General features: G+C 43.0%; 1 protein-coding gene across 2 annotated transcripts in view; it reads left to right on the top strand.

Annotated features, from left to right (window-relative positions):
• Positions 1-14,018, top strand: part of LOC109868792 (ephrin type-B receptor 5) — a 76,828-nt gene extending 62,810 nt beyond the window's left edge. For both annotated transcript variants that reach the window (XM_031785827.1, XM_031785837.1), the window contains 14 exons: positions 2,410-2,565; positions 4,922-5,193; positions 7,050-7,131; positions 9,156-9,280; positions 9,364-9,526; positions 9,629-9,743; positions 9,855-9,910; positions 10,399-10,515; positions 10,671-10,918; positions 11,141-11,359; positions 11,548-11,697; positions 11,997-12,181; positions 12,360-12,515; positions 12,636-14,018. In XM_031785827.1, the coding sequence (XP_031641687.1) occupies positions 2,410-2,565; positions 4,922-5,193; positions 7,050-7,131; positions 9,156-9,280; positions 9,364-9,526; positions 9,629-9,743; positions 9,855-9,910; positions 10,399-10,515; positions 10,671-10,918; positions 11,141-11,359; positions 11,548-11,697; positions 11,997-12,181; positions 12,360-12,515; positions 12,636-12,741 (2,150 nt within the window). In that variant the 3' untranslated portion in view covers positions 12,742-14,018. The remainder of the gene's footprint in view (positions 1-2,409; positions 2,566-4,921; positions 5,194-7,049; positions 7,132-9,155; positions 9,281-9,363; positions 9,527-9,628; positions 9,744-9,854; positions 9,911-10,398; positions 10,516-10,670; positions 10,919-11,140; positions 11,360-11,547; positions 11,698-11,996; positions 12,182-12,359; positions 12,516-12,635) is intronic.
• The last annotated feature ends 9,262 nt before the right edge of the window (positions 14,019-23,280 follow it).

The following is a 23,280-nucleotide window of genomic DNA, read 5'->3' on the forward strand; positions in this document are numbered from 1 at the left end:
CTTGTTCGAGCTGCGTTCGGCGGTCGACGTCACTGGCATTCTAGCCATCGCCGATCCACTTTTCATTTTCCATTTGTTTTGTCTTTGTTTTCTACACACTTCAATTCCCCCATTACATGTTCATTATTTAACCCTCTGGTTTACTTTTGTTGCCGGGTTTTGTTATTACGCCCGTTTATTTCATGGTACCGGTATTTTTACCGCACCATAGTATTGTGTTAATACTGGTGTTGTCTTCAATTAAATACCTTGTCCACGCATCTCAGCTCTCCTGCACCCGACTCCTTTCACCAGTTACCCACAGCCTTGACAATTATAGTAAGTTCAGAGAGAGCTACAGTATAGGCAGAATATCTCACTGCATTACAGTACGTTCAGAGAGAGCTACAGTATAGGCAGAATAGCTCACTGCATTACAGTACGTTCAGAGAGAGCTACAGGATAGGTGTAAGGTTCTGGATTTATTTTCTTAGTCAACCTTGTGTTCTGTTTCATTGTGTTCTTGAACGTAGCCCTGTTTCTTTGTGTTCTTGAACGTAGCTCTGTCTTTCATTTTTGTTCATTGATTTCACCTGTGTTAGTTACTCACCTGGTCTCATCAGCTCCTTATTTAGTTCAGTTCATTCTGTTTGTGCCTTTGTGAGGTATTGTTTGTTTTGACTCGACTAAGCCTTTTCCTAGCTTGTTTGTGAGGACTAGCCAGTCCTAGTTTTGATTCACCTGCCTGTTTGCCTACCTGTGTATGACCATTGCCTGCCCGTGACCATGATTCCTGCCATCTGCGAAGGCAAAATAAACACCTGCCGCGCTCTGCGCGTGAATCTATACCTTTTCCTCCTGAGAATTCATTACAATAGGCAGAATCTCTCACTGCATGACAGTAAGTTCAGAGAGTGTTACATTGTAGGCAGTAAGTACATTCTACATTCAGGACTACATTAACGGCGGGCATATTAACACACGTTCACACTTTACTGTAATCTCAAGTGCACTGGGTTACATACATGCTATTACTCTTTAAGTGCGTGTGTGTCTATGTCTGCACTTGTGTTTGGTGTCTGTGCGTGTGTGTGTGAAATGACAGAACAGCCCATGCTATTGCAGCAGCAAAGGAGGATCCCTAATGAATACAAATACAATTACAAATTGTTACAGCACCTCTCCATCACTGCTGAGGCTATGTGATGAAACCATTGGATTGTTATTTCTTAGTCTGCTATGCTTGGTTCCCTCAGAGAATGGTCAGGGTAGTTCATTTCAGGAGCAGCCCATTCCTATCTGTTTGGTTTGGTTAGCTGGCTTGGTTTTGCTTCGGAAGGCAACCATATTATATGTAATTTAATATAGTAATTTAATGATTAATGAAGGGCAGACAGTGGAATGTTGAGGTCACAAGTCACTGGTATATTCATAAAACAACACTCACATTGATATGACTGAAACTAGGGCACAAAATTACAATTGTGATTTATTAAGTCTAGGGGTTTTCTTTTGAAGCAGTCGTTTAGTCAGCTTAATCTTATTCAGAGTGCCGGCAACTAATAATGTTATATTTGGAATAGACAAGTAGAGTATGATCTGTACAGCATAAATACATTACATTACATTTAAATTAATTGATTATTGTTCACTAACATATGTTGTGACTTACTTTCTAAGCCCCATTTGTCTCCCCAGTCCCCATCCCTCTTTCTCTGTCTTTCTCTGACATCACTCATTCTCTCTATCTGTCCCTGAGACATGATCATGTGTCAACTGGAGTTGATGAGTGCTGTTTTAATGTGTTGATCCTGGCACTAGTACTGACCCAAAAATGTGTCTTTCTCTCTCTCTCTCTCTCTCTCTCTCTCTCTCTCTCTCTCTCTCTCTCTCTCTCTCTCTCTCTCTCTCTCTCTCTCTCTCTCTCACTCTGTGTCTGTCTGTCTGTCTGTCTGTCTGTCTGTCTGTCTGTCTGTCTGTCTGTCTGTCTGTCTGTCTGTCTGTCTGTCTGTCTGTCTGTCTCTCTCTCTCTCTCTCTCTCTCTCTCTCTCTCTGTGTGTGTCTCTCTCTCTCTCTCTCTCTCTCTGTGTGTCTCTCTCTCTCTTTCTCTCGCTCTCTGTGTGTCTCTCTCTTACTCTCTCTCTCTCTGTGTCTCTCTCTCTCCTTCTCTCTCTCTCTCTCCTTCTCTCTCTCTCTGTGTGTGTCTCTCTCTCTCTCTCTCTCTCTCTGTGTGTCTCTCTCTCTCTTTCTCTCGCTCTCTGTGTGTCTCTCTCTTACTCTCTCTCTCTCTGTGTCTCTCTCTCTCTCCTTCTCTCTCTCTCTCTCCTTCTCTCTCTCTCTGTGTGTGTCTCTCTCTCTCTCTCTCTGTCTCTCTCTCTCTCTCTCTCTCTCTCTCTCTCTCACCCTGTCTCTCTCTCTCTCTCTCTGCAGAATGTCCAGTGGGGTACTTTAAGTCGGTGTTGGGTTCGGATCCGTGTTCAGTGTGTCCGTCTAACAGCAGAACCAGTCAGGAGGGATCGCGTGTGTGTGAGTGTCGCAGTGGCTTCTACAGAGCACCAGCCGACGTCAACTCCTCCGCCTGCACAAGTGAGCTGTGTGTGTGTGTGTGTGTGTGTGTGTGTGTGTGTGTGTGTGTGTGTGTGTGTGTGTGTGTGTGTGTGTGTGTGTGTGTGTGTGTGTGTGTGTGTGTGTGTGTGTGTGTGTGTGTGTGTGTGTGTGTGCGACACAGATTAGCTACATGCACTAGCAGCATTACGTAACAAATAGATCTGTCTGATTGAAAAGCTTTCACCTTTGTTGAGATGTAAACATATATATTTAGTCATTTAGCCGATGCTTTTACCCAGAGATAAGTATCTACTTCAGCACATATAATATACACAGTGCTTTCAGAAAGTATTCATACCCCCTGACTTATTCCACATTTTGTTGTGTTACAGCCTGAATTCAAAATGGATTCAATAGATTTTTTTCTCTCTCCCATCTATACACAGTACTCCATAACGACAGTGAATTTTTGTAAATACAGAAATATGTCATTTACATAAGTATTCAAACCCCTGAGTCAATGCATGTTAGCAGCGATTACAGCTGTGTCTTGGCGCAATATTTGAGGCTTATAATATTTGCACATTATTCTTTTTAAAATTCTTCAAGATCTGTCAAGTTTGTTGTTCATCATTGCTAGACAGACATTTTCAAGTCTTGCCATAGATTTTCAAGACGATTTAAGTCAAAACTGTAACTACACCACTCAGGAACATTCACTGTGTTCTTGGTAAGCAACTCCAGTGTTAGGAACACCTTCCTAATATTGAGTTGCACCCCCCTTTTGCCCTCAGAACAGCCTCAATTAGTCGGGCGGGGCATGCTCTCTACAAGGTGTTGAAAGTGTTCCACAGGGATGCTGGTCCATGTTGACTCCAATGCTTCCCACAGTTGTCATGTTGGCTGAAGATGTCCTTTGGGTGGTGGACCATTCCTGACCACACACAGGAAACTGTTAAGTGTGGAAAAACACAGTAGCGTTGCAGTTCTTGAAACACTAAAACCGGTGCGCTCGGCACCTACTACCATACCCCGTTCAAAGACACTTAAATATTTTGTCTTGCCCATTCACTCTCTGAATGGACTCTCACAATCTATGCATCAATTATCTCAAGGCTTAAAAATCCTTCTTTACACTGACTGAAGTGGATTTAACAAGTGACATCAGTGATGTGTTGTGTTTGCCCCAAAGATAACACTTTGTATTCAGGACATTAAGTCATTTTTTTGCAGTATTACTTTAGTGCCTTGTTGCAAACAGGATGCATGTTTTACAGTATTACTTTAGTGCCTTGTTGCAAACAGGATGCATGTTTTACAGTATTACTTTAGGGCCTTGTTGCAAACAGGATGCATGTTTTACAGTATTACTTTAGTGCCTTGTTGCAAACAGGATGCATGTTTTACAGTATTACTTTAGTGCCTTTTTGCAAATAGGATGCATGTTTTGGAATATTTGTATTCTGTACAGGCTTCCATCTTTTCACTCTGTCATTTAGATTAGTATTGTGGAGTAACTACAATGTTGTTGATCCATCCTCAGTTTATTTTCCTGTCCTTAAACTGTTGTAAAGTCACCATTGGCCTCATGGTAAAAAAAATCCCTGAGTGGTTTCCTTCTTCTCTGGCAACTGAGTTATGAAGGACGCCTGTATCTTTGTAGTGACTGGGTGTATTGAGACACCACCCGAAGTGTAATTAATAACTTCACCAAGCTCAAAGGAATATTCAATATCTGCTTTTTTACCCATCTACCAAAAGCTGCATATCTTTACGAGGCATTGGAAAATCTGGTCTTTGTGGTTGAAATTCACTGCTTGACTGAGGGACCTTACAGATAATTCTATGTACGGGGTACAGTGATGAGGTAGTCATTTTAGAAATCATGATAAACACTATTATTGCAATGCAACTTATGTGACTTGTTAAGCAACATTTATTTAGGATTGCCATATAGGCCAGTGACTCAATTGTATCCATTTTAAATTCAGGTTGAAACACAAGAACATGTTGAAAAGGTCAAGGGGTGAACTTTCCGAAGGCACTCATCCCTCTAATTTGCCCTTCTCTTTCCTTCCATCTTTCTCCCTCCCTTACTCTCTCTCCTTCCTTCCCTTCTTATCCATCTCTCTCTTCCTCTCTTCCTACATGACATTTAAAGATTATTATTAGATTATTGTTCACTAACATATATTGTGCCTTACTTTCTAAGCCCCATTTGTCTCCTCTCTTTCTGTCTCTCTCTGACATCACTCATTCTCTCTATCTGTCCCTGAGATATGATCATGTGTCAACTGGAGTTGATGAGTGCTGTTTTAATGTGTTGATCCTGGCACTAGTACTGACCCAAAGAGGTTAAAAATGTTTAATCTCTATATCTCTCTCCCCCCTCCAGGCTCTCCCTCTGCTCCGACCTCTGTCTCCTGGGAGTATGAGAGTGGTGATGGTGGGGTGTCTCTGCGCTGGCGCCCTCCACTGGACATGGGTGGTCGTAGCGAGGTGTGGTATGGGGTGGTGTGTAGGATCTGTCCCTCGGCCACCTTCACCGCCCCAGGGGCGTGCTCCTGGTGTGGAGAGGCGGTCACCTTCACCCCATCCCAGACGGGCATCAAGCAGACCAAGGTCACCCTCAACAACCTGCTCACCAGAGTCACCTACCTTATACAGGTATGACTACAACTCCCATGAGCACTAGAGTTAACTATCTCATACAGGTAGAACTACAACTTCCCTGATCACCTACACCCTATAGACACTACATTTCCCATCACCTACCTCAAACAGGTATAAAATTTGTGCATTAGAGTCACCTACTTCATGTAGATACTGGATTAAATGTACACCCACTTACAGTGCCTTGCGAAAGTATTCGGCCCCCTTGAACTTTGCGACCTTTTGCCACATTTCAGGCTTCAAACATAAAGATATAAAACTGTATTTTTTTGTGAAGAATCAACAACAAGTGGGACACAATCATGAAGTGGAACGACATTTATTGGATATTTCAAACTTTTTTAACAAATCAAAAACTTAAAAATTGGGCGTACAAAATTATTCAGCCCCTTTACTTTCAGTGCAGCAAACTCTCTCCAGAAGTTCAGTGAGGATCTCTGAATGATCCAATATTGACCTAAATGACTAATGATGATAAATACAATCCACCTGTGTGTATCCAAGTCTCCGTATAATTGCACCTGCACTGTGATAGTCTCAGAGGTCCGTTAAAAGCGCAGAGAGCATCATGAAGAACAAGGAACACACCAGGCAGGTCCGAGATACTGTTGTGAAGAAGTTTAAAGCCAGATTTGGATACAAAAAGATTTCCCAAGCTTTAAACATCCCAAGGAGCACTGTGCAAGTGATGATATTGAAATGGAAGGAGTATCAGACCACTGCAAATCTACCAAGACCTGGCCGTCTCTTTAAACTTTCAGCTCATACAAGGAGAAGACTGATCAGAGATGCAGCCAAGAGGCCCATGATCACTCTGGATGAACTCCAGAGATCTACAGCTGAGGTGGGAGACTCTGTCCATAGGACAACAATCAGTCGTATATTGCACAAATCTGGCCTTTATGGAAGAGTGGCAAGAAAGCCATTTCTTAAAGATATCCATAAAAAGTGTCATTTAAAGTTTGCCACAAGCCACCTGGGAGACACACCAAACATGTGGAAGAAGGTGCTCTGGTCAGATGAAACCAAAATTGAACTTTTTGGCAACAATGCAAAACGTTATGTTTGGCGTAAAAGCAACACAGCTCATCACCCTGAACACACCATCCCCACTGTCAAACATGGTGGTGGCAGCATCATGGTTTGGGCCTGCTTTTCTTCAGCAGGGACAGGGAAGATGGTTAAAATTGATGGGAAGATGGATGGAGCCAAATACAGGACCATTCTGGAAGAAAACCTGATGGAGTCTGCAAAAGACCTGAGACTGGGACAGAGATTTGTCTTCCAACAAGACAATGATCCAAAACATAAAGCAAAATCTACAATGGAATGGTTCAAAAATAAACATATCCAGGTGTTAGAATGGCCAAGTCAAAGTCCAGACCTGAATCCATTCGAGAATCTGTGGAAAGAACTGAAAACCGCTGTTCACAAATGCTCTCCATCCAACCTCACTGAGCTCGAGCTGTTTTGCAAGGAGGAATGTGAAAAAATGTCAGTCTCTCGATGTGCAAAACTGATAGAGACATACCCCAAGCGACTTACAGCTGTAATCGCAGCAAAAGGTGGCACTACAAAGTATTAACTTAAGGGGGCTGAATAATTTTGCACACCCAATTTTTCAGTTCTTGATTTGTTAAAATTTTTTGAAATATCCAATAAATGTCGTTCCACTTCATGATTGTGTCCCACTTGTTGTTGATTCTTCACAAAAAAATACAGTTTTATATCTTTATGTTTGAAGCCTGAAATGTGGCAAAAGGTCGCAAAGTTCAAGGGGGCCGGATACTTTCGCAAGGCACTGTAGTTAACCTAACCTTGTCTTACTTTTTCCTGCTGTTGATTGACAGGTGCAAGCGGTCAATGATGTCTCAGCTCTGAGTCCTTTCCCGCCTCAATTCATCAGCATCAATTTCACTACTAGCCAATCAGGTGAGAGCATGAGTCAGGCTTAAAGGGCCCTTCTGCCACTTTTCATCTCCAGCACCAAACCAGTGTCTACATACATGAAAACAGCGTTTCTATGATCTTTGGTTAAAAGGCTTCTCTGTAACATTACACTGTAGGATTAAAAATCATTTTCAAATCCTGCAAGAAGTTTCTAGTCTTGCTCCCCACGTCACCGTGAATCTCATAGTGTTTGAAAATCACTTTTATTTTATTTTTTAAAACTTTTTAGCTTCATATTTTTTTCAACAAAATTTAGAAATGCACCGTTTTCACAAACTCAGGAGCCTGTCTTTCAAAGATAATTTGTAAAAATCGTAATAACTTCACAGATATTCATTGTAAAGGGTTTAAACACTGTTTCCCATGCTTGTTCAATGAACCATAAACAATTAATGAACATGCACCTGTGGAACGGTCGTTAAGACACAGCTTACAGACGGTAGGCAATTAAGGTCACAGTTATGAAAACTTAAAGAGGCCTTTCTACTGACTCTGAAAAACACCAAAAGAAAGATACCCAGGGTCTCTGCTCATCTGCGTGAACGTGCCTTAGGCATGCTGCAGGTAGGCATGAGGACTGCAGATGTGGCCGGGGAAATAAATTGCAATGCCCGTACTGTGAGACGCCTAAGACAGCACTACAGGGAGACCGGATGGACAGTGGCAGACCACAGTGGCAGACCTCGCAGTGGCAGACCACGTGTAACAACACCTGCACAGGATCGGTACATCCGAACATCACACCTGCGGGACAGGTACAGGATGGCAACAACAATTGCCCGAGTTACACCAGGAACACACAATCCCTCCATCAGTGCTCAGACTGTCCACAATAGGCTGAGAGAGGCTGGACTGAAGGCTTGTAGGCCTGTTGTAAGGCAGGTCCTCACCAGACATCACTGGCAACAACGGCGCCTACGGGCACAAACCCACTGTCGCTGGACCAGACAGGACTGACAAAATTGCTCTTCATTGACGAGTCGCGGTTTTGTCTCACCAGTGGTGATGGTCGGATTTGGGTTTATCGTCGAAGGAATTAGCGTTACACCGAGCCCTGTATTCTGAAGCGGGATCGATTTGGAGGTGGAGGGTCCGTCATGGTCTGGGGCAGTGTGTCATAGCATCATTGGACTGAACTTGTTGTCATTGCAGGCAATCTCAATGCTGTGCGTTACAGGGAAGACATCCTCCTCCCTCATGTGGTACCCTTCCTGCAGGCTCATCTTGACATGACCCTCCAGCATGACAATGCCACCAGCCATACTGCTCAGCCATACTGTGCATGATTTCCTGCAAGACAGGAATGTCTGTGTTCTGCCATGGCCAGCGAAGAGCCCGGATCTCATTCCCATTGAGCATGTCTGGGACCTGTTGGATCGGAGGGTGAGGGCTAGGGCTGTCCCCCACTCCCAGAAATGTCCTGGAAGTTTCAGGTGCCTTGGTGGAAGAGTGGGGTAACATCTCACAGCAAGAACTGTCAAATCTGGTGCAGTCCATGTGTATGTGTGTGTGTGTGTGTGCGTGCGTGCGTGCGTGCATGCGTGCGTGTGTGTCTGCATCAGTTTCTTTGAGTATGGGTGTCTATCTCTCTCTCTCTTTTCTGCTCTCCATTTTTTCCGGTCCTGCTCTCTGAACTCAATATCACATTATGCTCAGAAGAGTGATATAGAGAGGGACGGAGAGCGAGGGAGAGAGTTTACAGACAGACAGTTTAGACAGACAGTTTATAGACAGACAGAGAGAAACTTGTAACTTTTAATTAGCTATTTTCCTCCTTTTTCGCTCTCGAGCTTTGGTCTGTCTTGGGTTAGTTATACAAGTCTTTGGCCATACAGCACTCTACAGAGCTGGCTCATTCACTAGTCTGTGTCATGCTGCCCCCATCTGGTCAATACAGAAATGACATGATCTGGCAAGGCCTGCTTGTGTTCTCACTCCTGTTCCTCTTTCTTCCTCCCTCTTCTTTACAAAACTCCTATCTCTCTCACCACCTCTCTCTCTCCCAGTACCCTCTCTGGTCCCTAGCCTGCACCAGTTGAGTCGAGCCCCAGACTCCATCACCCTGTCCTGGCCACAGCCTGACAGACCCAATGGAGACATACTGGAGTACCAGCTCAGATACTATGACAAGGTACAGGCTACACACACATGCATGTAGACACAAGTACATACACCCAGAGACTGAGCCACCCCCCCCCCCACCCTCTCTCCCAGGGTTCAGATGAGGACAGTGCAGTGAGTGTGTTCAGTGAGACCAACACAGTGACCGTCAACTCTCTGGCTCCTGGCTCCATCTATGCCTTCCAGATCAGGGCCCGCAACGAGAGGGGCTATGGCCCCTACAGTCATACTGTCTACTTCACTACATTGGCCCTGGGTAACTCACACACACGAATGCACGCACCACACACACACTCACATACACACAGTCAAACACACCCTCTAAATCGCTCTCTGCTTCTCACTTTTTCTTTCTCAGAGGAGAGTTCTAAGCAGATCCAGAATCGGCTCCCTCTATTGGTTGGTTCTGTGATGGGCGGGGCAGCCTTCCTCCTGGTCGTTGTGGCGATAGTGGTCGTTTTTGTGTTCCGCAGGTGAGTGTGTCCTTAACTCCTATCCACACATGCATGGTCATGTCATACACACACACCCACACACACACACAGTGCAATGTTCTGAAACACTGGTTTGTTGTCTTTACTCAGTAAGAGGAGGGAGAGCCCCTACAGTGACAGACTCCAGAGGTACATCAGCCACAAAGGTGAGTCAGGGTGTATGATGGCTATTATTACCATTCTGTCTGCAATATTCTCAGCTGCACATACAGTATATGCTACTTCTATGGTGTTGTTGACATGTTGGTGCAGAGGAATGTGTCTAATGCCCATTACCATCATAACCCCAAGGGCTTGTGGGAGAAAGAGGGGGAGGGAAAGAAAGAGAAGAAGAGAGGGACCCCATGAGAAATGTGTAGAGAGATAGAGGGGAAAAGACATGGACACTGAGAGGGATAAGGAGAGAGAAAAATGAGGAGAGGAATAAATACATTTTATTTTTATTTAATGAGGGTGCCATTATCCCTCTGGGCTCAGTGTTCTGCCATCATGCAGCATGTCACGCAGCATGGCTTGACCCAGACATGTCCAAGTCTAGGGCCAAATACTGTACATCAACACACTCCACAGGCCATATTTTGTAGTTGTACTGGTTCACTACAGCCATCCCTGCTCTGTGTGTTCCTTCTGTCAGGGGGGGTGAAGTACTACGTAGACCCTTCCACCTATGAGGACCCCAGTGAGGCGGTCAAGGAATTTGCCCGTGAGATCGACCCCTCTCACCTCAAGATAGAAGAGGTGATTGGTGCAGGTAGGGGTCCTGGTTTGATTCATGCTTGTAGGGATAGTTCTGTAAAAACAAAATGTGTTTTCATAGCTCATATGTTGGGCCAGGAGTCAAGCTGGGTCCAAACTCGAGTCATAATATCTCTCTCTCTCTCCCACCCTTTCCCCCACCCCCTCCAGCCCAGTTTGGGGAGGTGTCTCGGGGGCGCTACCGGCCCCTGGGTCGTAGGGAGGTGCTGGTGGCGGTGAAGACGCTGCGCTGGGGCGTGACAGACAGAGAGAAGGCAGTGTTTATGACCGAGGCGGGGGTGCTGGGACAGTTTGACCACCCCAACGTGCTGAAGCTGGAAGGGGTGGTCACCCACAGCCCACCAGAGAGGATCATCACTGAGTTCATGGAGAATGGACCACTGGATGCCTTCCTCAGGGTGAGAGCTACAACAGCTCCACCATGTTTGACAAAGAACTACAACTCCCAGCCACACCATGTTAAACCAAGAACTACAACTCCCATCTACACCATGTTAGACTAAGAACTACAACTCCCATCTACACAGTAACTAAGTCCTCAGGGTGAGACTGAGAAAACAGTAGATTATGGTCAGTTAATGTAATATAATGTATCTCTCTCCATCTCTCTCACTCCCCAGGAAAATGAGGACCAGTTCAGTGTTCTCCAGCTTGTAGGGATGGTGAGGGGTGTTGGGGCTGGGATGAGGTACCTCTCTGAGAGGAACTTTGTCCACCGGGACCTGGCTGCCAGGAACGTGCTGGTCAACTCTAACCTGGTGTGTAAGGTGTCTGACTTTGGGCTGTCGCGGCTCATGAGGGGTCTGGACCATAACATGCCCACCTACACTGCCTCACTGGTACATGCTGCTGGGAAATTTGAGTTTTCCTGTTGATATGCTTCTGTGTTTGTTTAATGATGATTAGTCTTGTAATTCCACTCTAAAAGACTACTTATGTTAATAGAAGATCACAACATTCACAGTCCTCAACCACTCATCCCCATCGCTCTCCTCTCTCAACCACTCATCCCTCTCTCTCCTCTCAGGGCAGTAAGATTCCTGTCAGGTGGACAGCCCCGGAGGCCTTCCAGCATCGCAAGTTCAGCTCAGCTAGTGATGTCTGGAGCTTCGGAGTGCTCATGTGGGAAGTGATGTCATATGGCGAGCGGCCATACTGGGACATGAGCAATCAGGAAGTGAGTTGTGGGAGGGTTAAGCGAGAGCCAAACAGAGCTAAACACACTGACAGCTGAACAGAATGGTTAATCATCTCTAAGTCCCTCTGTACTGATGGGACCTCTCTATATAGGGCAGCTTGTTAACATCCAGATGGTTACTAATACCCTTCCTCCTTCCTTCTCTCTCTCTCCCGCTCTCTCTCTTTCTTCTTGCTCTTCCTCCCTTTGCCTCTCTCTCTCTCTCTCCCTTTGCTTCTCTCTCACTCACTTTGCCTCTTTCTCCCCTACCTCCTCTCTCTTCCCTCCCTATAATACAGGTAATGAAGGCGGTAGCAGACCAGTACCGTCTCCCAGCCCCCCATAACTGTCCTCCAGCTCTCCACTCCCTGATGCTGCAGTGTTGGCAGGCTGAGAGGGGCGACCGTCTAGGCTTCGACTCCCTCCTCTCCTCCCTGGACAGGCTCATACGACACCCTGCCTCCCTCAAGGCAGAGCAACCCCGGTGAGACTACACCTCCCATCTGCCTTTTCTTCCATATTTTACACAGCAGACGTAACGGATCACATTCCCAAACAGTGATCTTAGGAGAGCATGTATTACGTTATCATGTAAATGTATTGAATCATTGCTATGTTAGGCCAATAATTTTCGCTCTCGATCTTTCCCTCTCCAACTCAAGCTCCACCCAGCCACTGCTGAGCCCCACCCCCACAGACCTGTCGTCGGTGGCGACGGTCAGTGAGTGGCTGACAGCGTTGAGGATGGACAGGTATAAGGACCAGTTTGAGAGGGCACATCTGGACACACTGGACCGAGTCAGCAGGCTAACCATGGAGTGAGTCCTGGGCTTCCATTTCAATATCAATAAAGTTATTTTCATATAATGCAAATCGTGCCTTTAGAAGCAATGGATACTTTTCTGAACTCTCTCTCTCTCATTCTCTCCTTCCCTCAGGGATGTGCAGAACCTGGGGGTGAACCTGTTGGGACACCAGAGGAAGATCACCAATGCGGCCCAGCAGCTCAGAACCCACCTCACCCAGGGCCAGGTGGAGGTCTAGAACCCACCAATCACCTGAGAGCTTCACAGGAAGTAACAGAGGTGCACTATTGAAGCTGTAGTCCAAGGCAAAGCGAGATCTGGGAGGAGAGTTGCTTAGAAGGAACAGGGAGATTTGAGGGAGAAAAGTCTGTGTTATTTCACTTGTTTGCTGTTTACATTCTCTTTCTCTTTGCCGGTCTCTACCTCTCTTTCTCTCACTCCTCCAAAATTGTCTCACTACTGTCCCTCTTTCACTTGTAAGTTTCACTACTCTCAGTAAATTAAAACAGTGAAAATTAGTTTTTTACCCGAACACAGGGATCTCCCGTCACAAGCAATTGCATAGACAATCAAATACTGTTTTTGCTGATTAATGTTGATATCATGAACATTGTTCATGATTATTTGTCAAGCTACACCTCTTTAATGAAATCAGAAAATGCCAACCCCTGTTGACTAAACATTAGCCAATGGTTTCTCCCATCGGTCACTAGCCTGGTCACATCTGGGGATTATTCCATTAGACGCAAGAAATGGGGGTGTAGTTCATGTAGTGACAGAATGGAGTCACCCATCATTGAGCAGCACCCTCCTCTGTGTATATTTCAGTTCACACTCCTTTTTTTTTATAGATAAAGTCACTGGGTCATTTGAGCATTGTGAATGTGAAATGGTTTAACTGGACTATGTGATCTGATTTCCCATCGAAGTAAGGAAGGCGATGTTATGCTTCGTGAGTATTCTGTGTCTGTTTGTGTTCATGTGTGTATGTTGTATGAGGAGTGTGTGTGTGGGGTGGGGTGGGGTGGGGTGAAGAAATCCCCATCAACTGAGGAGGGTCACTCCTCTTTGAACTGTCCTCCGTCCGGCTAACAAAATCACAGTTTCCCTGTAACAATAAATCTTAGAGTACAATAAAACATAAACATTTGTAACATGACAGTTTAATTCACACAGTAACATTCATTTCATCCATCTTCACACCTCCAATGGTGTCCACACTCCCAGGGTTCTGGAGGAACGTCCCTCCCCGGAGAAAGCCTCAGATAAGGTGTGTTCGACCCCTTTTGATAGCCCACAGATGGTCAGCCATCCAAACAGTGTCATAAATTGGAATTTTGTCATCACTCTGGACCTCGGCGCCTACAAGTCTCCAGTAATGAGTTTCACCTTCTCTCATTCTTGTGTGTATCCACATGAGTGTATCCACATGAGTAAGCATGTTAATTTGTATTTGTTCACCACTTTTCCACTATTGTGCAAATTTGTAAAATAAAGAATATGATTTTATTTAAATCACTGCATTAAGCCTGTTATGTGTCTGACACATAAAAACAGTTTAATCACCAGGGGCACTGGTGATTTTAGCATGTAAATATTGGTGGGGCAAACTCAACTTTTTTTTATTTTTATACATGCCAGCAAAGCCACTACACAACACTAAGCAATACATAAACTGCACTATAACTGTGAAAAACGGTGCTCACAAACTGTTGTGGCACCGTTTCTTTTCAGCACCATGCAGGGGATCCTTACCACCGCTACACCTGGCCAAACCGTTCATTCAGTCTCATTTACTGCCTTTATAAAAAACATAGCTGTTATGGCTGACTTGTTTAAACAAATGTGGTTTCTAATGACAATTGAGATGTACAAACTATGGCATAAGAGAGTGGTGAGCGGATAAGGGGCTAGCCGTAATTTTGATTAAGACATTAATGAGCAAGCTAAGACGGACGTAGTCAATACAACTATTTGTTCAGCACTTTTAAAATGTACAGCGACAGAATTCAGAACATGGGTCGTTTTTACAGTATTCTCCCTGTACACCAAGTCAGGACCGTAGGATCAATTAATGGGACATATAAGCAGACAATGAAAACTCTTACAATATTTGAAGACATTTCTCTAAAACAGGCTATAGGCTACATGTGCACCACCAAGTCAGAACAGTAGGTTAAGTTTAGAGGGGGAAAGGGACCAAATTATTAGGGTGAGGCACATAGGCTGCTAACAGCTCACTACACAACATACATTTAGTATTACTATCTTATCTACAGTATACATATCTCCCTGGCATATTGCAGCAGCATACAAGACAGTTTTGGACTCACTGTTGTGCTGTGCTCACTTGAACAGGAAGGTGGCATGGCAGTCCTTCATGTGGGCAAATTTTGTCATGAAGCTTTGTCATCAAAGTGTGGCATTCTTTGGATTTATGGTGCTTTCAAGACAACTGGGAACTTGGAAAAAACAAGGTCGAATTATGACGTCAGTGATCTTCAGGTCGGAGCTCTAGAAAGAGGCCAGAATTCCCAGTTAGATGACTGCTCAAAATTGTTTTTTTTCCGGAGTTCCCAGTTGTGTTGAACTCACTGAAGTCTGAGATTTCCAAGTTTCCAGTTACTTTGAACGTGGCAGAAGTTATGCTGGATTGACAGCATGGCCAATGTATTCAATCCTCTCTGGCCCATGGTGTTGCTTGTGAATGTTTATCCTTTTAAGCTTGGAAAATAAACGCTTAAACCCAGACTTGGACCACACACCCTCTCCACCGAATAGCAGGTAGGGGAGCAAAATAGTGATTGCTTGCAGTTAGCCACTGATTCCTTCCAAAACACTCATTGTTGAATTTGCGATTGTTGAACATGCTGTGTAATGTTTATGCCCAATGGCCGATGATCACTGATACATTTTATCTATAATTTCTCTTCATATGACAAGGATTGAAAAGGATTTGCCAGTAAACTGTCAATGTGATTCATGACGATGACTGCTTGTCCAGCTTGCTAAGATTTTGAAAGTATGATGTTGACATGAGTCAGTCCAATCAGTCCAATCAAAGCTACATTAGATATAACGTGATTTGACATCATTTTACCTGTGGCCAATGACCTTGAGCCTTCTTGGATGGGCATTTCTAATGTAAATCTATGGCAGCACCCAAGTGGGCTTGACATTTCTAGCTCTCCCTGTAGATTTCGCAGTGACAGAACACTGAGCCAATCACGATGCAACTAGAGAAGATTACCAACCCCTACGCTCTGTATTGTCCGCTAGCTGCCACCACAGAAAGAACTGAGCTAAGCTGAAACATCTGTGTTTTGGAGCTGCCTTACTCAAGGAACCTAAAAAGAGACCATGTTAACATGCAACTTTATGAACTCAATAAATGTTTGACATTGTTTGCAAACTGATATGCCCCACCTGCCCTGAATGACGGGTTGCCACTGACCAGGGGGCCTCAACTATAAACATTGCATATGCGCAAAATATGCCCAAAACACGTTTGCCAATTTTTACGCAAAAGTTAGCATTTCTAAAAACTGAAATTGAGGTGAGAATGTGCTTATCCCCCCGCAAACTTTAGATCATGCGTATGCACAGTTTCTAGTGGTTGAAGTATTGCATTGCAAGAAGGCTAAACTAGCCTAGTAGCCTTGTGCAAATGGTATCATGACTCATGATATGACCCAGATGCAGACACAGGAGGAGACAAAGGTCTGTGAGACGAAGGTTTAATTCGATGCTTCAGATCCGAAAACACCTGGTCAGCAGCTGGGGACCACGTGAACCGAACCTTGGGAGAGGTGAGAGCAGAGAGGGGAGAACCACGAAGAGTTACCTTAAGGAAAGAAAACAGTAGCTGCCTCCACTATACCAGCACCATTTCAACCTAAACATCTCAACATCATCAAATCACCTATGCTTAGTCTAATACAGTAACAACTAAAAGATACCAAAAACAAATTAGTCCAATCAATGTAAGCTAAATGTGATGTGGCTGTCCATTGTACTGGTGTATGTGTGTGCGTGCGTGTGTGTGCGTGTGTGTGCGTGTGTGTGTGTGTGTGTGTGTGTGTGTGTGTGTGTGTGTGTGTGTGTGTGTGTGTGTGTGTGTGTGTGTGTGTGTGTGTGTGTGTGTGTGTGTGTGTGTGTGTGTGTGTGTGTGTGTGCAAGTTTTAAAAAAACATGTCAACTCACCCTAATTGTAGGGAGAGTCAAAACGGTCTATGACTGTCATACAGTACACACTTTTTGTTTCTTTTGTCCTACCTGGCTAAAATGCTTGCTCGCTAGCCTAACTTCCTTTCATAGACAACGATGAGCCGGCTAGGTAACATTAGCCTACTACATCTAGCTACATATTGAACTTCCATCCTCTCAGGCCAGGGGCACAATATATGAATTTATGGTTGGATCAGAATTTCTGTTATAATCATTGGCCAGAATGGAGAATTACGTAAAACTACGAGTCCAAATCCAAATCCCTATCCATGGCTAATTTAGGAAAGGGACAATTTTAGCTAGCAAGCTAGCCAGCCACTGAAGGACAACGAAATGCAACAATTCCATTTTTTTCTGTCAATGACGTTTGGCTTCAGATGTGATGTAATTGGTGTGAAGCAATATTCAAACTGGCTTCCCTTGACACTTTATTTTTGGTGTGCCCAGGACCATTCACAGTTGAGCTCTGTCAGTTTATCTCAACGCCGATTGGCTATTATTTTATTTAAAATAGGGATGACAAATGCTAGCTGTGTACCCTTGCATTCAATGCTATGGGTGGCAAAAATATCATACTCTCTTTGACCAAACAGAATCAGATAGATGGGCTACACATACAGAGAGAGAGGGGCGCTGTTTCGCTCGATAATACGTTTTCTCCGGTGAGATACAGTTTACATACACTTAGGTTGGAGTCATTAAAACTCGTTTTCAAACTACTCCAGAAATTTCTTGTTAACAAACTATAGTTTTGGCAGGTCGCTTAGGACATCTACTTTGTGCATGACACAAGTAATTTTTCCAACAATTGTTTACAAACAGATGATTTCCTTTATAATTCACTGTATCCCAATTCCAGTGGGTCAGAAGTTTACATACACTAAGTTCACTGTGCCTTTAAACAGCTTGGAAGATTCCAGAAAATTATGTCATGACTTTAGAAGCTTCTGATAGGCTAATTGACATCATTTGAGTCAATTGGAGCTGAACCTGTGGATGTATTTCAAGGCCTGCCTTCAAATCAAAATAAATCTTCCAAGACCTCAGAAAAAAATTGTGGACCTCCACAAGTCTGGTTCATCCTTGGGATAAATTTCCAAACGCCTGAAGGTACCACGTTCATCTGTACAAACAATAGTACGCAAGTATAAACACCATGGGACCACGCAGCCGTCATACTGCTCAGGAAGGAGACGCGTTGGGTCTCCTAGAGATTAACGTACTTGGTGTGAAAAGTACAAATCAATCCCAGAACAAACAGCAAAGGACCTTGTGAAAATGCTGGAGGAAACAGGTACAAAAGTATCTATATCCACAGTAAAACACCTGTGCACCTGAAAGGCTGCACATCAAGGAAGAAGTCACTGCTCCAAAACCGCCATAATAAAGCCAGACTATGGTTTGCAATTGCACATGGGGACAAAGATGTAAATTTTGGGAGAAATGTCCTCTGGTCTCATGAAACAAAAATAGAACTGTTTGGCCATAATGACCATCGTTATGTTTGGAGGAAAAAGGGGGAGGCTTGCAAGCCGAAGAACACCATCCCAACCGTGAAGCACGGGGGTGTCAGCATCATGCTGTGGGGGTGCTTTGCTGCAGGAGGGACTGGTGCACTTCACAAAATGAATGGCATCACGAGGTTGGAAAATTATGTGGATATATTGAAGCAACATCTCAAGACATCAGTCAGGAAGTTAAAGCTTGGTCGCAAATGGGTCTTCCAAATGGACAATGACCCCAAGCATACTTCCAAAATTGTGTCAAAATGGCTTAAGAACAACAAAGTCAAGGTATTGGAGTGGCCATCACAAAGCCCTGACCTCCTTCCTATAGAATATTTGTGGGCAGAACTGAGAAAGTGTAGGCGAGCAAGGAGGCCTACAAACCTGACTCAGTTACACCAGCTCGGGCAGGAGGAATGGGCCAAAATTCACCCAACTTATTGTGGGAATCTTGTGCAAGACTTATTGTGGGAATCTTGTGTAAGACCTGAAACGTTTGACCCAAGTTAAACAATTTAAAGGCAATGCTACCAAATACGAATTGAGTTTGTGTACACTTCTGACCCACTGGGAATGTGAAAAGCTGAAATAATTCATTCTCTCTACTATTACTCTGACATTTCACATTCTTAAAATGAAGTGGTGATCCTAACTGACCTAAGACAGGGAATTTTTGCTAGGATTAAATGTCAGGAATTGTGAAACTGAGTTTAAATGTATTTGGTTAAGGTGTATGTAAACTTTCAACTTCAACTGTACATTTAACCTCTTGCAAATTGAAGGAAAATGCAGAAACACAAAGAGACAAAAGATCAATTGTTTAGTATGTTTTTTTGTTTTTTTAAACATTTTTGGGGGAAGCCTGGCTTTCCTTGGCATCTGTGAATACACGCCACTGGGCCTAAGCCTACAACAAGTTAGGATGTTCTACAATTCATCCCATCTCTCATTTAATTGGACCCAGTTCACAGTAAATAGATAAGCTATTTCAAGTATTTTGCTCTATGCAATATGCGATCCAGTCTGCAACTGCACACTGAGCGCAGTTTACCGGTAGAACAGACGGTTCACCTTTTCTGATGACTTATATAGGCTACATATGAAATGAAATGTCACATTTCTCCAGTAGACTATTTAATTTAGAAACAAAATACATTATACATATATCTAACCGTTGCAGAATAAATTCCTCATCAGTTCATATTCCCGATCAATACAACAAATTCCCATGTGCATCATTAATTGGGCCTATTAGATAGGCTATTATATCTGAAAGGGAGCAAGATGAATAACATACAGTCGAATTTAACTGGAGAACAGACAGTGTAGGCTACCACTGTAAATAGGCCTACTATAGCTGAGATTTATTTTTAATGAGTAGGCAATTTTACAGAATTCTCGGGCAGTGCAGCATATTTAGGTCGGGTAAATATAAAACAATATTGAATTCTATACGATCTGTTTACAGGTCCACAACAATTTGTAATTGTTTTTGTCTTTCAGAAATGGTCAAATAGGCCAACAGCAAATGTCACTGCAAAAGTAAACATTCTGCCAACACTTCCAGAGACAGATGGTCAAGTTTGTTCTCGCTATTTCCTTTATAAAGTGCCTTGGCCTAATTCCAATACTTTCACAGTGTACAGCAAATAAGGACGTTTTAAATGCTCGTTCATGCGCACACAGTTTTTTAGGATGAGTCTGATTAATACCTGGAAACTTGCTATGTATGTGTGCGCCAAGTTTATAAATCTCTATCTGTAAATATTTGAAATGACATGTGGTTTAATGTAGTGAGCTTTGAAATTATGGATGTACAGTACCAGTCAGGAGTTTGGACACACCTACTCATTCAAAGGTTTTTCTTTATTTTTACATTGTAGAATAATCGAAGACATCAAAACTATGAAATAACACATATGGAATCATGTAGTAACCAAAAAAGTGTTAAACAAATCAAAACCAATTTTATATTTGAGATTCTTCAAAGTAGTCACCTTTTGCCTTGACAGCTTTGCACACTCTTGGCATTCTTTCAACCAGCTAAGGTAGTCACCTGGAATGCATTTCAATTAACAGGTGTGCCTTGTTAAAACCTCTTTATATTTTTGCCTAAAATGACATACCCAAATCTAACTTTCTGTAGCTCTGGCCCTGATGCAAGGATATGCATATTCTTAGTACCATTTGAAAGGAAACACTTTGAAGTTTGTGGAAAAGTTAAAGGAATATAGGAGAATATAACACATTAGATCTGGTAAAAGATAATACTAAGAAAAAACAACTGTTTTTTTGTACCATCATCTTTGAAATGCAAGATAAAGGCCATAATGTATTATTTCAGCCCAGGTGCAATTTGTATTTTGGCCACTAGGTGGCAGCAGTGTATGTGCAACGTTTTAGACTCATCCAATGAACCATTGCATATCTTTTCAAAATTATGTATCAAGACTGCCCAAATGTCCCTCATTTGTTTATTAATAACTTTTCATGTTCAAAACTGTGCACTCTCCTCAAACAATAGCATGGTATTACTTCACTGTAATAACTACTGTAAATTGGACAGTGCAGTTAGATTAACAATAATTTAAGCTTTCTGCCAATATCAGATATGTCTATGTTCTGGGAAATATTCTTGTTACTTACAACCTCATGCTAATCACATTAGCCTATGTTAGCTCAATCATCCCACAGGGGATCCACCAATCCTGAAGAAGTTCAAAGTTAATTGGTGGAATTTATTTTTATTCTTAATGCGTTTGAGCCAACCAGTTGTGTTGTGACAAGGTAGGGGTGGTATACAAAAGATAGCCCTGTTTGGTAAAAGACCAAGTCCATATTATGGCAAGAACAGCTCAAATAAGCAAAGAGAAATTACAGTCCATCATTACTTTAAGACAGGAAAGGAAGACCCAGAGTTACCTCTGCTGCAGAGGATAAGTTCATTGAAGTTACCAGCCTCAGAAATTGCAGCCCAAATAAATGCTTCACGGAGTACAAGTAGCAGACATATCTCATCATCAACTGATCAGAGGAGACTGCGTGAATCAGGCTTTCATGGTCAAATTGCTGCAAAGAAACCACTACTAAAGGACACTAATAAGAAGAAGAGACTTGCTTGGGCCAAGAAACACGAGCAATGGACATTAGACCGGTGGAAATCTGTCCTTTGGTCCGATGAGTCCAAATTTGAGATTTTTGGTTCCAACCGCCGTGTCTTTGTGAGACACAAAGTAGGTGAACGGATGATCTCCGCATGTATTGTTCCCACCGTGAAGTATGGAGGAGGAGGTGTGATGGTGTAGGGGTGCTTTGCTGGTGACACTGTCTGTGATTTATTTTGAATTCAAGGCACACTTAACCATCATGGTTACCACAGCAATCTGCAGCAATACGCCATCCCATCTGGTTTGCGCTTAGTGGGACTATCATTTGTTTTTCAACAGGACAATGACCCAACACACCTCCAGGCTGTTTAAGGGCTATTTGACCAAGGAGGAAAGTGATGGAGTGCTGCATCAGATGACCTCACCTCCACAATCACCCGACCTAAACCCAATTGAGATGGTTTGGGATGAGTTGGACCACTGAGTGAAGGAAAAGCAGCCAACAAGTGCTCAGCATATGTGGGAACTTCTTCAAGCCTGTTGGAAAAGAATTCCAGGTGAAGCTGGTTGAGAGAATGCCAAAAGTGTGCAAAGCTGTCATCAAAAGCGAAGGGTGGCTACTTTAAAGAATCTAAAATATATTTTGATATATTTTAGACTTTTTTGGTTACTACATTATTCCACGTGTGTTATTTCATAGTTTTTATGTCTTCATTATTATGTAGAAAATAGTTTTAAAAAATAAAGAAGAACCCTTCAATAAGTAGGTGTGTCCAAACTTTTTACTGGTACTTTATGTCCATTTAAAAGTGGTTACAATTCATGAAATGTTGATGATGGTAGCATGATAAACTAAAGCAAATGTACATTTTCATTAACTTTTTAACCTTTTTTTATATCAATTTTAACCAAAATACCCCAATATCTCATAATTGATAAGTAGATGCAAAAATGTAATTTTAGTCTGTGGTGCCTGGCCTTAAAAGGATACTTTGGGATTTTGGCAAAAAAAAAAGTCCTTTATCTACTTCCCCAAAGTCAGACTAACTAACATTAGTGCAATTGCTAATTAGCATCAGCACTATGACTGGAAGTCTATGGTAACAGCTAGCATGCTCGTAGCGCTAACACTAGTTAGCATCGGGCTCACGAAGCTCCCTCTAACTTCCTTCATACTGGATGCAGAGACATAACAATGGTATCAATGAGCTCATCTGACTTTTGGAAAGTAAATAAAGGAATACTTCGGAATGCTGGCAATGAATCCCTTTAAGTGCAATGTATTACCAATCTAGGCTTAGGGTTAGGGTTAAGGTAACCCAATTTGACATAAAACAGAAAAGTATCCACACTATAACCTTTCCATCAAACAGAATGAACTTCATGTTCTCCCATGTCTGATAGACAGAATAGACAGATCAGCACATTTCACCTGAATCTGTTGGAGATCTGTTGACTTCAGCATTAGAGAGAGGACAAGACACCTGTCTCCCAGATCTGGTGGCATCAGATAGGATCTGACCTGAGGGCCTCTTACACAACCACCATGTCCATTTCACCTGATCATCAAATTAAGATCCAATATCTGAATATAAACGACTCAACTAGAGACTTAAAGTAAAAAAGAAAAACTCCTCTCAGTCTCAACCCTTTGTTCCTGTTCTGCAAAATATTCCCAAGGTTATCATGTGTAGGGGAGACCGGAGTTGGTTGTCGCACTTCTTACTCTCATGTCTATTTCTCAGCACCAGTATATCTTACAAGACTCTTTTCAATATTAGGATAAAGACTAAGATCTTGGATTAAAATGAGGACCGTTTTTACTCTTTTTAACTCCAACATGGAGTTATAAATCATCAAACACACTGTCCACTTGTGACAACCAGCCCAATCGCTGGGTTGGTTGTCACAATGTTCACTAGTAACTTATTCCTTTTG

The sequence above is a fragment of the Oncorhynchus kisutch genome, linkage group LG2 (assembly GCF_002021735.2).
Source record: "Oncorhynchus kisutch isolate 150728-3 linkage group LG2, Okis_V2, whole genome shotgun sequence".
Classification (NCBI taxonomy): Eukaryota; Metazoa; Chordata; class Actinopteri; order Salmoniformes; family Salmonidae; genus Oncorhynchus; species Oncorhynchus kisutch.